This window comes from Ochotona curzoniae, unplaced genomic scaffold (assembly GCF_017591425.1).
Source record: "Ochotona curzoniae isolate NIBS_2020 unplaced genomic scaffold, NIBS_Ocur_1.0 contig_3190, whole genome shotgun sequence".
Lineage (NCBI taxonomy): Eukaryota > Metazoa > Chordata > Mammalia > Lagomorpha > Ochotonidae > Ochotona > Ochotona curzoniae.
Window position 1 is genome coordinate 1,965,814 of NW_024465751.1, and position 13,456 is coordinate 1,979,269.

The window sequence follows — 13,456 nt, forward strand, 5'->3', positions numbered from 1 at the left end:
GGTTTGCCTCAGGTTAAGCCTTTTTAAATATCAGAACACTTCACTCTCTCTGGGAACCCAGTGCCCCACTCCAGGCCATACTGTATACATATGGCACTGGGCAACTCATGCCTTGTCTGGATCAGGTCCTGCTACCCCAGGCGGTGAATTCTCCACTCCATGTACAATGGCCTGACACACACAGATGCTTCCATGGCAAGAACCTCCTCAAGAGCAAACACTGCCTAAGGACCTACCTCGGTGGGTGCTATGCTGAGTACTTGTACCTAGAAAGACTCATGCAATCTTCTACTTCACGAGATAGTTGCTATGACAAACATGAGCACCCTCATTCTACAGGTATGAAACCTGAAGCTGCAACTGCTCATACAGACTCGAGCTTCAAAACAGCGCACTGGTGGATTCAAGGCCCAAATCCAAAACCCGTCCTACTGCGTCAAGACATGTTTCTAGAGACTCTTCCTATGGAGCACATTTGGGTTCTACATGTGGGGACTAATTTGAATCTTGGCTCTACACTTCTTAGCCCTAGTCACACCAGCCCCAGTGCCCAGGCTGTGCTGCCCATCACTGGGTATATTGCCCTGGGTATCTCCGTGAAATATTATTGGTACTGAAAATCACCCAAGTTTCAGTGCCTCTCTTCCTGCCCATCCCCCTGAAATAGAGGCCTGTCCAGGGCAGCTCTGTGGGGTTTAGACCTGTGTCCCACCTGTCACATTGCCTGGTCATCCCACATCATCTCTGTCCAATACAATGGGGATAATGGGACCACCCCAACATGTTGCAGTGGTGAGGATGCAGAAGAGTCAGATGTGGCATGGGAAGGGTCAGGGCACCTTCCTGCTTGCTCACAGACATCAGATCCCAGCTGGCAGTGGCTGGGGACAGTGTGGCAAGGACACAAGCTATGCCGAGCATAGAGGTGCATGACCTACGTGGGCTGACAGGGGCAACATCAGCAAGCCCAAAGGGACACTCTGCAAGAAACACAACAGCAAGTGCTTCCAGACTCACCACATTCTCAGGAACGAAGACATTGAGGTACAAGCAATCTTCACTGACTCCTGGAGGCGCAGGTGTCCGGGTGCCCGGCTGCCAGCAGCTGGCCCTGCCAAGACAGAATGTGCTGTTTCCAGGAGAAGCAGCCATTGGGACATCCCCTGCCTCCCCACCCAGTCCATGGCCAGAACCTGTCACCAGCTTGAGCAACGAGAGCCAAGACTAGGTCTGGGACCATGCAACATGGCAGAGCAATGCTCATCTGCCCATAGGCAACTTGGCTCAGCACCTAGCTTCACTAGCCCCAAGCTACAACCATTCCTCACTCAAATCTCCACCGCCTCCTTGGCACCATGGGCCTGGCCTGATGCAGTCAGGTGCCCTCATCAGTGCACAGTCATGGCTTGTGCTCCCCAAGGGGTAGAACACATTTACACCCCACCTTTCCATACTACTGCTGGAGTCAGAAAAAATCTGCCCTTGGGTTTCAAATTTTTTTGCATCAAAAAAATGTATCAGTTGAATCTATTCCAACTTTTTAGGCAGTAGCCTCAAATCTGACCACAAGCAGTACTAGACAGAAAGGGTGACAATCTATGGGACACCTATTGGCAGCAAAGTGCTTGTCACAGGCCATCTGAAGGCACTTCAATTAGGAGAGCAGTTTCCATGTCAACTGTTTCAAATGACATTTGTGTGGAAGGAGTAGGCAAAACAGCATATGTTGAGAGGGAGAGAAAGGATATTTAGGCTTTAGCCAAACAAAACTCCTTGCAATATTGTTTTCTGGTGGGGAAAGCCTCCCCAGTTTTTGGTTTCATTCACTCATTTCTGTTCCCACAAATCTGACATCTTGCATCTCCTTCGGCTGTGTGCAGTCATTGCCATGCAGCTGCAGGTGACATGCAAGGGTTGTCAAGGCCATCAGAGAAAGCTTGGGTTATGCAAGAAATGATACATGCATTTCAAAATAACCTTATCTCTTAATTCCATTTTCATGAACCCTTTGAAGTACCCTTGTTTGTACCCCACTTTTTGACACGGTTGTTTCCATGGCCTCTCTTTCCTGGATGCAATGTCCAAGGACTTTTGAAAGATGGATGCTGAGGAAGGTAGGGCAAGCCTGAGTCCCCTGATCACTGGATGGACAGAGCACCCAGGTCCAAGCATCTCTGCATGGACTCTTCTAACAGTAAAGCAATCTTCAGTCCCCAAGATGTGGGCATTTATTCATTACAATATTCAATGTAACCTTAACAACATTTGATCCATCCCTGAATGCACTGCTCTGTTATGGAGTCTCGCTTGGATGGATTAGAATGGGAGAAAGTTTCTCTGGGAAGTCATCAAAACGCATTCCACTCAACTCCTACCTTGGCTTGGTGGCATCCCAGGAGCCTGTCCAGTTCAAGGGCTCTGGTGCCCGGAAGCGGCCCTCTTCCAGGGGTGGGGCAGCATAGGGAACTCCAAGGAACTGATCCACTTGCTTCCACGATGTGCCCAATTGGATGGCCAGGGACCTTCCCAGCAACCAGCCGTGGGCGGCAATGGGTACAGAAGGTGTAGATGTCTTAGAGCGGAGCCGGGGGGTGCCTGGCAAGAAGGCAGAGTGGGCAAGGAGGAGAGGTGGTAGGGAGTGATTGATTCATTGGTGTTCTGAAGGCACAAGAAAATAAAACCACTGCCATTTGCAACTTGAAAATGTCAGTAGTTCTTCTGGATCACATAGCTTAAGTCAAGTCAATTTTCCATTGAACAACAAAAACAACAGTACAGCCTGCTAATCGTTATTAGGCACCAAATACATGCTAAGGGCAGATCTAATCCCCTCCACAGTGTGTGGCTTCTTCCCAGTCAGCTTGCAAGGTACACACCGAGCCAGGCCCACAACTCCTTCCTGGCACCTGGGCCTGTTAAAGAGTTCCCAATGGAGTAGAATTCTACCCCAGATCTCCATGGTTAAGCCAAGCCATCATTGCTGTGGCCAAATATAAGGAGTCTTCCTATTAAGCGAGATAGAGGAATGAATGCAACTTTTATAGTTATTCCAGGTCAGGTTTCCCCACCAAATGTGTTTACTACAAAGTTATGAAACCAAATGACTTCAAGAACTTTGGATCTCAGATTTGCAGGCTTACATTGAAGGGCTTCTGCCAGGACCACAGGGCCATGTCAGGTTGAAAGCTCTCCTTTCTCACCGCCAGCTCTTAGCCATGCCCCTTTGTCACAGAGAGTCAACAACCAGTTCTTTTCTGCCTCTTCTGTGCCACCATTGCGAGGATGCCCACACCCACAAGAACTCCCTGTTGCTTCCTGTCAAATCCCACCTGGCCCCTAAATTCAAGCCAGGTATGCCTGCCATCCCTCCTTCGGGCCCAAAGCCACTTCCGCCCCTTCCGTGAAGTGCTAATCTCCTGCTACATTTATCAGCACCTTGGTCACCCTATCTTATTTCCTCCATTGTATTTTCTTTCATTCATTCGTCAGCTCAATAAGCCTTTGTTGAGTCCAGGCCCAGTGCCAAGAACTGTTTCCAGGGACTTGATACTGTCCTGTATCTGATTTCTGTGTCTGACTCAGGGTCTTGTATGTAAGGAACAATAAATAACATGAAGAAAGCTTGTGCCTAGGAGACAGGAGTCCTGGATGAGGTCTAACAGTCAAGTGCCAGTGTGACTGGCTGATCTCTGCAGCTTCCTCTATCAGAACACATGGCTCGTGGGCATTGGGGAGAGGAGGCAGGTGGACACAGAGATGGACAGACGGACACAGACAGAATCTCTCCATTCCTCAAGAGCTTGGCATAATGCAGTAGCTCTCAGAGGGAAGTGATTCTTTTTTAAACATTTATTTATGTATTTATTTGAAGAGCAGAGTAACAGAGAAACAAAATCTTCTTCCCACTAGTTCACTCCTCAGTTGGCCACATTGGGAAGAGCTGGGCTTATCTGAAGCCAGGAGCCAGGAGCTTCCTCTGGGTCTCCTGTGCAGATACAGGGACCATCTTTCACTGCTTTCCCAAGTTAGCAGGGAACGGAATCAGAAGTGGAGCAGCCTGGAGTTCAATCAGCGCTGCTATGGGATGCTGGTGCTGCAGACAGCGGCCTTACTTGCCACATCACAGCACATGATTTTTTGTCCCTTGGGGACATGTGGCAATTCTGGAAACCTTTTTGGTTGTTGCAAGGCTTGGGGTGTTGCTAATCACTCCACAATAGATGGAACAGCTTCCCACAGCAAGAATTCTCTGGCTGCAGATGCTAGCAGGATTCAAGGTTGAGAGGCTCTGAAATCGAGTCTGTTCACAGTCTTCAGGCCACAAAGCTCGGTGTGGGGAGCTGGAACTGATAGGAAGACACTTGAAAAAATGACAGGAAAAGGAATTCAAAGTGGGCTTAGGAGCTTGTACCGTGGCCTTTCAAGTTGGGCCACCAGCTGTGGCATTGGCATCCCATATGGGTGCTGGTTCAAGTCTTAGCTAATGCCCTGGGAGAGCAGTCAAAGACAGCCCAAGTCCTTGTGCACCTGTACCCATGTGGGAGACCAGGATGAAACTGTTGTGGCCCTTTGGAGGATCTCTCCGAATCTCAACCTCTCTGTCTGTAACTCTGTCTTGCAAATAAATTGATAAAAGAAAGAGATGTTTATTTTGGTACAAAAAGATTTAGAAATCCCTGCATCATTGTGTGTGCGTCTGTGTGTGTGTGTGATAGTCATTTCACTTGAACTTTTGGAATATTCTTCCTAAATAGTATGTACTGGGAAAACTTTGGAATCTTCTGGTCTCAATTCTTTCCATTCTGTCCCCCCCTTTCAGAACAAGAATGGTAGCAGCTCTAAAACACAGCAGGAAAAACGAAGGAGGTCTACAACATCCTGAGCCCGTGAGTCCCACACTGAATGAAGGCCTGAAAGAATGGATGAGTGAGTGGAAGGAAGAGAGGACAGAGAGGAGACAAAGTGAGTTTACAGTCTTCCCTGTTGTAAAAGCATTAGAGTACAAGCTACAACTCAGAATGGAAACCCAGAATGGAAAGAACAGTTGCTGTTATTTAATCTGGCATCAATCACAAATCACAAAGGGCTGACCTTTGGCTTCTCCTCACAAGATTTCCTGCTACAATCGTCAACCAAAGGGCCTCGGGCAGCTTTCAGCACTGTGGCTGCTGCAGTGGAGGAACCTTCTCTTGTCATACGGGAATTAGCCACATTGCATGAACGTGGCATCATCTGACGGTAAGAGCCAAGCCAGAAAAGCACAACAGCTGAAGAATTTCGAGGGAATGCAAGTTGCTTTTCCAGAGACCATGGCATGCAATCCTCTTCGCAGAGACTGCCCAGTGAGATCAAACATGGGAAAATCGTTAGATAGACAGTTCTCCCTTTGAGATCTCTTGCAGAACCAGTGGATTCTCTTCAAAACCACTCACATCATTCAGCCACATGACTACCTGGGCTAAGAGAATCTCCTGCAGCTGTTAGCTGTGAGCAAAGTCTACACAGATGCATACTTCTGCACATAACCATGAGTCTATGAAGATACATACTGCTGCACATAACCTTTCTTGGATGCGAGCATTTCCCCAGTGGAGTCCGGCCACACTACATTCATAAAGGAGTCACACACACACACAATTTGCTTCACAGAACTCAGACCTTGATGCTCAGGCCTTTCTCAGCAGCAGAGCCACATGGATGGGCTGCATGCAGTGGTGAAGCACACTGTTAATATCAGTCTCCCTTGACTAAGCAATCCAGTGTCCAAATGAAAAGGAGATAGTACCAGAAGCAGAAGCTGTAAGACCTCCACAGGTAAGAATCAAAGTATCCCCAGATGTGAGGGCTCCCAGCCTCAAGGTTAAAGGATGAGGCTGAAAGGCAGAACAGGGCTGTAGGGCTGGAAATGCTCAGAGATGAGCTCACCCACCACTCTCAGCACTAATGTAGGGACCAAACGATAGAAAAAAAGAAATGTAAAAGAATGTTCTGGACGTATAAAACAGTAATGAACAGTGGTCTATTTAATCTTTTTCTGGGAAATTCAAAGGCCAGAAATGGACATAAAAATAGTTTTTTCCTTACTTTCCTTCAGTCTACTCCAGGTGAGTGCTATCTGGCCCAGGATAACTTGGGTCAACTTTATCCAGAATTAAAGCCCATTGCCCACCAAATTTCCATGTGAACATCATTCACAGCCATACCCAGATTGCTCAGGAATGGCCCCAGAGATATAGCCTGGGCCTACCTGGCTTCCTGTAGATGTGGGTGGCCTCTTCACGGAGCAGAAGCTGACAGGTTTGGCCCTGTAGGCTATGGGTACAGATCTGGGTATCAGCATAGAACATGCACCTCACAGCTCCAGGTCGGGTCTGAAGAGTGGTGACAAGGCAGTCCTGGTGACTGGAGCATTCTGCAGGGAACAGGAGGAAGGAGGACCTCAGAGCTGTTACATCAGTGATGCCTGCAGGTTTTGATCCAGGCATACATCCACCCATCATCTCCCTATCCATCTACTCACTCACCCACCTGCCCATCCAGCTATGTAATCACTCATTCATCAAAATACCAACTAAAAATCTCAGTTATTATACCAAGAGCTGGGAAATAAAATGGTAGAGACTGAGAGCCCAACTGCCCTATCAATCTATTTTCCACACTACAGATAGGGATATGTTTGCTCAACTCAGAAATGTGTTCTTGTTATTATTGTTGTTATTATTTTGCTTAAAATGTGTCCAGGGATCCTCATGGACTTGAAGATTCAGTCATACTGGACAAGGTTCTCCATACCTCAGCTCTTGCCATCCTCTTCAGCCTCTCCTCCTGTTGTCCACTTTAATTCTTCCACAGCTGGCTATTCATCCATCATGTTCCACCAGCAATCATGTCCTTTCCACCACAAATCCCAGGTACTGCACCTACACTTAAACTACTGCCTGGCATTCAGTAGTGAGCGCAGCTCTGAAAATAGCACTGCTTCATTTGACAAGGGAGGCTGTGCATGGCTTCAAGCCCTGTGCATTACCCAGGTTCTGAATGGTACCAGCCAGAGTGGTGCAGTGTACCACCTATTCTTCTGTACATGATGGCCCAGTCCGTATGATAAACATGGCTTTGAACATTTTCATATCCAACCATGCAGGAAAGGAGAGCCATGAAAATCACAGAATCTTGAGTGCATTCAGAATCTTGGAGGGGTGGAAGTGATACCCAATTTCAGCCTATTTTAGAAGTTAGAAGTGTTTATAGAAGTCCTAATGAAGCAATTACCTAGGATTTATTTGATTACCCCTAGAATTTACCACCCATGACTAGAATCACTGGAACATCTGTGGGCAGGTTTGAATATTTGAAAGTTGTTTTTTGTTTGTTTTCTCCAATAAAAAGTCTCTCTTGAACTTTTTTTACCCTTTAGATTTAGCTTTGCCCTAGGAGATGGGTCAATCCTAGTGTATCTCCTCACTATGGCAGCCCACCAGGTACCTAGGGGTAGATGTCATAGCCATTTCCCTTGATCCTCCGTCAGATCCTCCTCTGGCCTAGCTCAAGGTTGCGCTGTCACTGGCTGCTTTACCCCCGCAGGCTCTAACTACTGACTGCCCATTGAGAAACAGAAGGTCCCACGCAGGCATTCTGCAGGAAATGTCCCTCCTGCGAGGCCCCTGAACTTCTTGTAGGATGTCCTGTGTGCTTCAAGATCAGATTCGGAGGCAGCGCTGGCATTGGATTGTTTCTCCCCATCTCGAATACAAGCTCTCCTTACCCAGCAAGCACAGGTCTTGAGCAGCAGAGAAGTTGCTGATGGCAGCCGTGCTGATGTGGGCGACATCAAACTTCCTGATGGTTGGATCAACAACTACTGACGACAGGGTCAAGGTCTGCCACGAATCCAGAGGGACTAGGAGAGAAAGGGGAGAGCAGTCACAGCACTAGCATCTGGTGTACAACAGGCAGTGGGGTGTTACCCAATGTGCAAGAGTAATCCTCCACATGGTCTCCGCTCTCACATGAGAGGCCTTTATAAATATCCCCATTCTACAACTATTTGTTAAGGTTTTTTTTTTTTCCTATGATTCAAGCTCCAGGGATACATTGGTTAAAAAAAATTCAACCAAGAAAAGCATGTCTACTCTGTTTTATCAATTCATAGCAGAATGAGAACCAAACAGAAAAGACAAGAAAATCATTGTGATACAACTGTCAGAATGGAACGGTTAGAAGAATCAGGTAGCAATGATAATAACAGGCTTAGCAGGTTTGTTCTACAGCACCACGCTTCCTGTGTGTATGGCAATATGATACTGTCCTCCTCCAGCCTGAGGCTTTGAGTACACACTCCGATGGGCTGCTCAGTGCCCCATCAGCGTCCACCAGACATTCTCCTTTGCTTAGGTATAGGCTGCATTTAAAATCTAGTCTGTGAAAGCAGATCAAAGTCCCTAACCTCAACATGGGACCACTGAAAGGTCAGCCTGGCTTCAGAGCTCCCTGGGAGAACTGTGGCCCACTGCTTGACTTGCATTAAAATGCTTCTTCCAGGGCAGGTATTTGGCTTAGCAGTTAAGTTGCTGCTTTCGGATGCCTACATTCCACAGGGTGCCTGGTTAGAGTCCTGCTTCTCCGCTTTTACTCTGGTTTCTGTTTAATGAGACTGAAAAGGAGAGACCTAGCTGGGACTTCCAGGCCCCTGGCTTTGGGACACATAACCCCGTCCTGGCTGTTATGTGCACTCAGAGAGTGAACCGACAGATGAAAGATTGGCTTCTTTTTTTCCCCTTCTATCTCTCTTTATGCTTTACAAATAAGATGAAAATAAAATTTTTAAAATAAGGAAAAAAATTTTCTTCCCAATGCTGTCCTCACTTTTTTAACAGATGCTAATCCTGAGAGTTCCATGTACAAAACTTTCAACATGCAAATCTTCATCTCAGAGACTGTTTCCTGGAAAGCACCAGCAAAGACATCCTCTTCCGAACAAGAAGAAAGTGGGACACAGACAGGTTTAAGTAGCGTGTCTGAGGGTGCCCTGCTCCTGCACTCTGCAGTGAGGTGAGAACTGGCCCACGGCAGTTACACAGCCGGTGTCTGTCTCCCTGTGTGCAGGACACAGCTGCTTCAGTGTGGAGGAGGGAAGAACAGGTGAGGAGTCAGATGGAAAGCCTGGACCGAGGTGGAGAGCTAGCCTAGAGCTCATCCTGTGAGCTGAACTGGTCTTGGCTATAGCTGGGCAGTGGGTTTCTCTGAGAACACAGATCTTGAATCTTTGGCACAAAGCTCCACCAGCAGGAAGGGCTGTGAGCCTAGTCAGTGGGTATGACAGTGTCCACAGGTAGCAGCAAGGAGGCTAATATGCTGCCTCCGACAGAGGCTCCCATGGCCATCTGGGAGCTTGGATCTACAACACCCTAGAGCCATGTTCAGCAGGCGCATCACTGGGACTTAGTGGAGAGGGTGTCCTCTCTTGTTCTTTCTGCTTCTTCTTTTTTTCAAAGAAGAATAAAGTAGCTTGTTCTTTTAATACTCTGAGCATTTACCTTGCATTAGCAGAACATGATGGCAATAAAACACATCTGAATGCCCATTAAGTGGACAGTGGGAAGGGAGCCTAATGCCTTCTTTATAGAACGAGGGAGACGGGTTCATGTCTGTCCAAGTCAGAAGAGAACAAGGTCTCCTGGCTCTAAGACACTGCTCTCTGTGCTCCCTCGATCTTCCCTGGAGCTGAACAGCCTTTCCAGAAGACCGTCTCCAGGAAAAAAGACTCCGGAGAGCACCATTCGGGTAGCTGTACGGGAAAGGTGCTGATGTTCATATCACATCTATCATTGGCATTTAGAACACTGTAAGGTTCACTAAAGCAGCAAAACAGCCTGCTCCACTGTTGTCTTTATCACTGGAAAAGAGAGAAGGAGAAAGCTCGCTTGCACAGGTGGCTATGCAGTATCTGAATCTCGTGTAACTCAGCAAGGGACAGGTGGAGCCCCAGCCACCATTCTGGAGCCACGGGTCCTCCCTTAGAATCAGGAGTTGTGCATTTCCAGCCTAGAACTTGGCTTTGCCACAAAAGAATTCTGGGTTTTCATTTTCTTAAGGTTCTTTCTCATGTTGCTATTTCCACAGTGTATGCAAGCAGCATTTTTTGCATCACCAAAAGAGCTGGGTATTTTTAGATGCTGAGTACACTGCAATTTCAGAGATCGGGGGGGCACACTTGCCAAGTACAGTCTTAAAATGGAAGCCCCAGCCACACTCTGTGTTTAGGTTGCTGTAATTGAAGAGTGAATTCTACCTTTAAGTGAAGGCCTGCTTATCTGTTGCCATTCACTGGAGCCAAGGCCTTGCCATGCCCTCTTTCTTTTCCCTCTTCCAGCATACAGAAGCCTCTTGGGGAGTCTTTGCTGTTTGTGCAGAAGCCAATATCTTGAAGTCCCTGTGGACCTCAGGGAACTTCTGAGAATAAGTTCACTGTGGATGCAAAAGCATGAGGAAGCCTGGGAGCTGGGGATGAGCATCCGGTCAGTGTTTGCTGTTTGCCAGGAACCCACTGCAGCCTTGCATGTAACCCTTAGCATGGAAACTCCTGACGGGGCCGGGGGAAGGTGCTTTTACCACCCACAGCTTGCAGACAAGGAACCTGATGATTTCATAGCACACACTCAGCCCGTTGGCTGAGCCCATGTTAGCTTAGACAGCTCCATGATAGCGTTGGCCAGAACTGGAGTCTCGGTGCCCTAGGGACAGGACCCCAATGGAGGACCCTACAACAATGGCTCCTCTCTTAAACAGCACAATCTGAAACTTATTCGTTCTATTTCATTTTGTTTCTCTAAATAATTTTAGGGCTGGCATTGTGGTGTATCAGGTTAAGCCTATGCTTTTGATGTCAGCACTCCATATAGGTGTTGGTTTGAGTCCTGGCTGTTCTACTTCTGATCTGGCTCTTTGTAAGAGCACCTGGGAAAGCAACAGAGGATGGCCCAAGTACTTGGGCCCTTGCACCCAGGTGGGAGATCCAGAAGAAGTCTCTGGTTCCTGGATTTGGCCTGGCCCAGCCCCAGTCACTGTGGAGTGAGCCAGCAGAAGATTCTCCCTCTAACTCTCCCTCTGTAACTCGGTCTTTCAAATAAGCAGAAAAAAAATATTTAAAAAATTCTTTGTAGGTTGTAATGTTGGTGTCATCTTCTAAAAGTACAGCCTCCTGTGTATCTGAAATGCATACGTATCACATGTTGCATGCTTGCAGGTGCAGTGAACTTTTTTAGTGGTTTTTTCTCCTTCATTTGTCTCTCTGTACTTTCTCACTCTTTTCTGCCCTGTAAATGACAGTCACTTTATAAGTAAGTGCATTATCACGTAGTGACAGAAGCCTTTCCCCTTATTTTGCTTTATGAAATGTTTTATTGGTTATGCATAATTTTGGGTGAAATTTAAAACCAAGAAAGTGCATTTGAGTTATTACTGGGAATGACAATGAGGTCATTTGAGAATCATTGGCTGTCACCAATTTAAGAAGCTTATAATTTGAACTTTATTGTGTTTAATAACTTATTGTCATTAAGTATCATTAAGAATCGAATGAAATATTTTTTTCCATTCTACTTTTAAAATGACCATTTATTTATGAGCTTTTATTTTCAAAACAAGACACCTTCCTGAACTCACTTTGATGCAACTCAGACACTTGGTCAACTTGGGCTGCTCTAGAAAAACACTTGAAAATATGGCTGGGGCTGGCCTCTGGCACTGCAAGTTAAGCCACCATCTTGGATTCCAACATCTCATCCAAACACCTTTTCAGGTACCTGCTGCTCAACTTGGAGTCCAGGTTCCTGCTAAAGAGCCTGGGAAAGCAGAAGAAGATGGCATGATTATTTGGGGCCTTGCTATTCACATGGGAGACTCATATGAAGCTCCTAACTTCTGGCTTTGGTTGACACAGGCCCAGCCATTGAGCCCATTGGGTAGCAAACTAGCAGATGGAAGATCTCTCTCTCTCTCTCTCTGTGTGTGTCTCATAATCTTTCTGTAATTCTATAGAATAAATAAGCCAATCTTAAAAAATAGGCTGCCTCCCCCAATGTGACAGCCAGCCACAGGCTGCACTACCACAGTAGGGGCATGCGTGTGTAGGCTGACTAGTTGGGCACTAGTTCCTGCTGCAACCCTGACCTGTCACATTTGAGAAATGAAGGGAAAGCATCTTTCAGCATTTTTTGCATGAGATCAAGGTGTTGATTTGTCAAAGCAGCAGAAAATGTCTGATGCTCCCTCCAATGAGCACATACTTGCAGAGCCATTTGCTTAAAGAAAAAATACAACTTTCTCAAAACCACCAAAAATAAAGAGCAGCTAGTAGTGTAAGCTCTCAGGCCTCCAAAGTGATTCAAATTCTTACGCTTCCATTGTGACTAGTACAGAAAAGAACTCCTTCCAGGTCTTCAGCACGTCTCCCAGGGAGTTCCTTCCCCAGAAGCTGGAGGAAGCATCAGTGGGCCCCTACCCACGCAGGCTGGAGGGGAGAAGTGGGAAGAGCAAAGGTCAGAGGCCTTTAGACTGAACAGCCCCAGTTCCCAGCAAAGCAAAGCAGCATGCACTTCATGCCCTATGGAGGTAACAGAGTTTAGAATGAGGTCACCAGAGGGGATTCCTAATGCAGGGCCCTGTCCAAAAGGGGAAACTGGCACAGAGGCAGTTCCTAAGAGGTGGAGGGTGAAGACCCAGAAAATATACTGCCCACAAGACCTGGGACCTCAAAACTTCAGATTAACAGGTGGATCCTGCTCCCACCTGACACGGGACTTGCAGCATTCAGATCTGCAAGGCAGCTTCTGCTGGATAAGCCTCACCGTGCGCAGCCCTTGCCATAACAGCTGCCAGCCAAGGATGCCCTAAGTGCATCCCCGAAGAGAACACCCAAGCATGGATTCACAGAGCCTGCTCTGCCCCAGTGTTGCCCCCCTGGCTTTGGGACAGCTGCTTAACATCCCCAGTAACACATGTAAAAGCAGCCAGTGTTGGTGATGCCTCTCCCTTGGTCATTCATTTCAACTGCCCACAGCCATGGGATCTCACAGCTCTGCAGGTCACCCTGCTCCAAGGGCTGGCCTTATTCACTGTAAGGTGGGCTCATTTCCTGTAACTTTGCTCTGACTTTGAGTAAGATGCATTTTGTCTTTGTAACTGTGTGGAAATCTGTCAAGAAGAATAGTCACAACACCTGCACTCATGTCACAGCACACTCCTCATACACTAAGGAACATTATTTTTTACATATTCTCTGGATAGGTGGTGGTGGGGTAGCGACGGAGTGAGCTAAGCCGGTCCCATCATTACCTCCAGTCATTCCAATGGACCACAGAGGTGTCATATTTCTTGTATGTGCTAGGAGAGACCTGGGCATGGGGTGCAGGCCATATCAGGAAAAGTCTGCACACTGCGGCTGTCATTATAATCT

The 13,456-nt window shown here is 47.2% G+C and overlaps 1 protein-coding gene across 1 annotated transcript in view; it reads right to left on the reverse strand.

Moving 5' to 3' along the window:
• Positions 1–13,456, reverse strand: part of TG (thyroglobulin) — a 202,992-nt gene that overhangs the window by 86,925 nt on the left and 102,611 nt on the right. Inside the window, exons 36-39 of the mRNA XM_040979252.1 lie at positions 7,766–7,900; positions 6,248–6,412; positions 2,376–2,595; positions 1,018–1,111 (exon numbers count right to left, since the gene is read on the reverse strand). Coding sequence (XP_040835186.1) covers positions 1,018–1,111; positions 2,376–2,595; positions 6,248–6,412; positions 7,766–7,900 — 614 coding nt within the window. The remainder of the gene's footprint in view (positions 1–1,017; positions 1,112–2,375; positions 2,596–6,247; positions 6,413–7,765; positions 7,901–13,456) is intronic.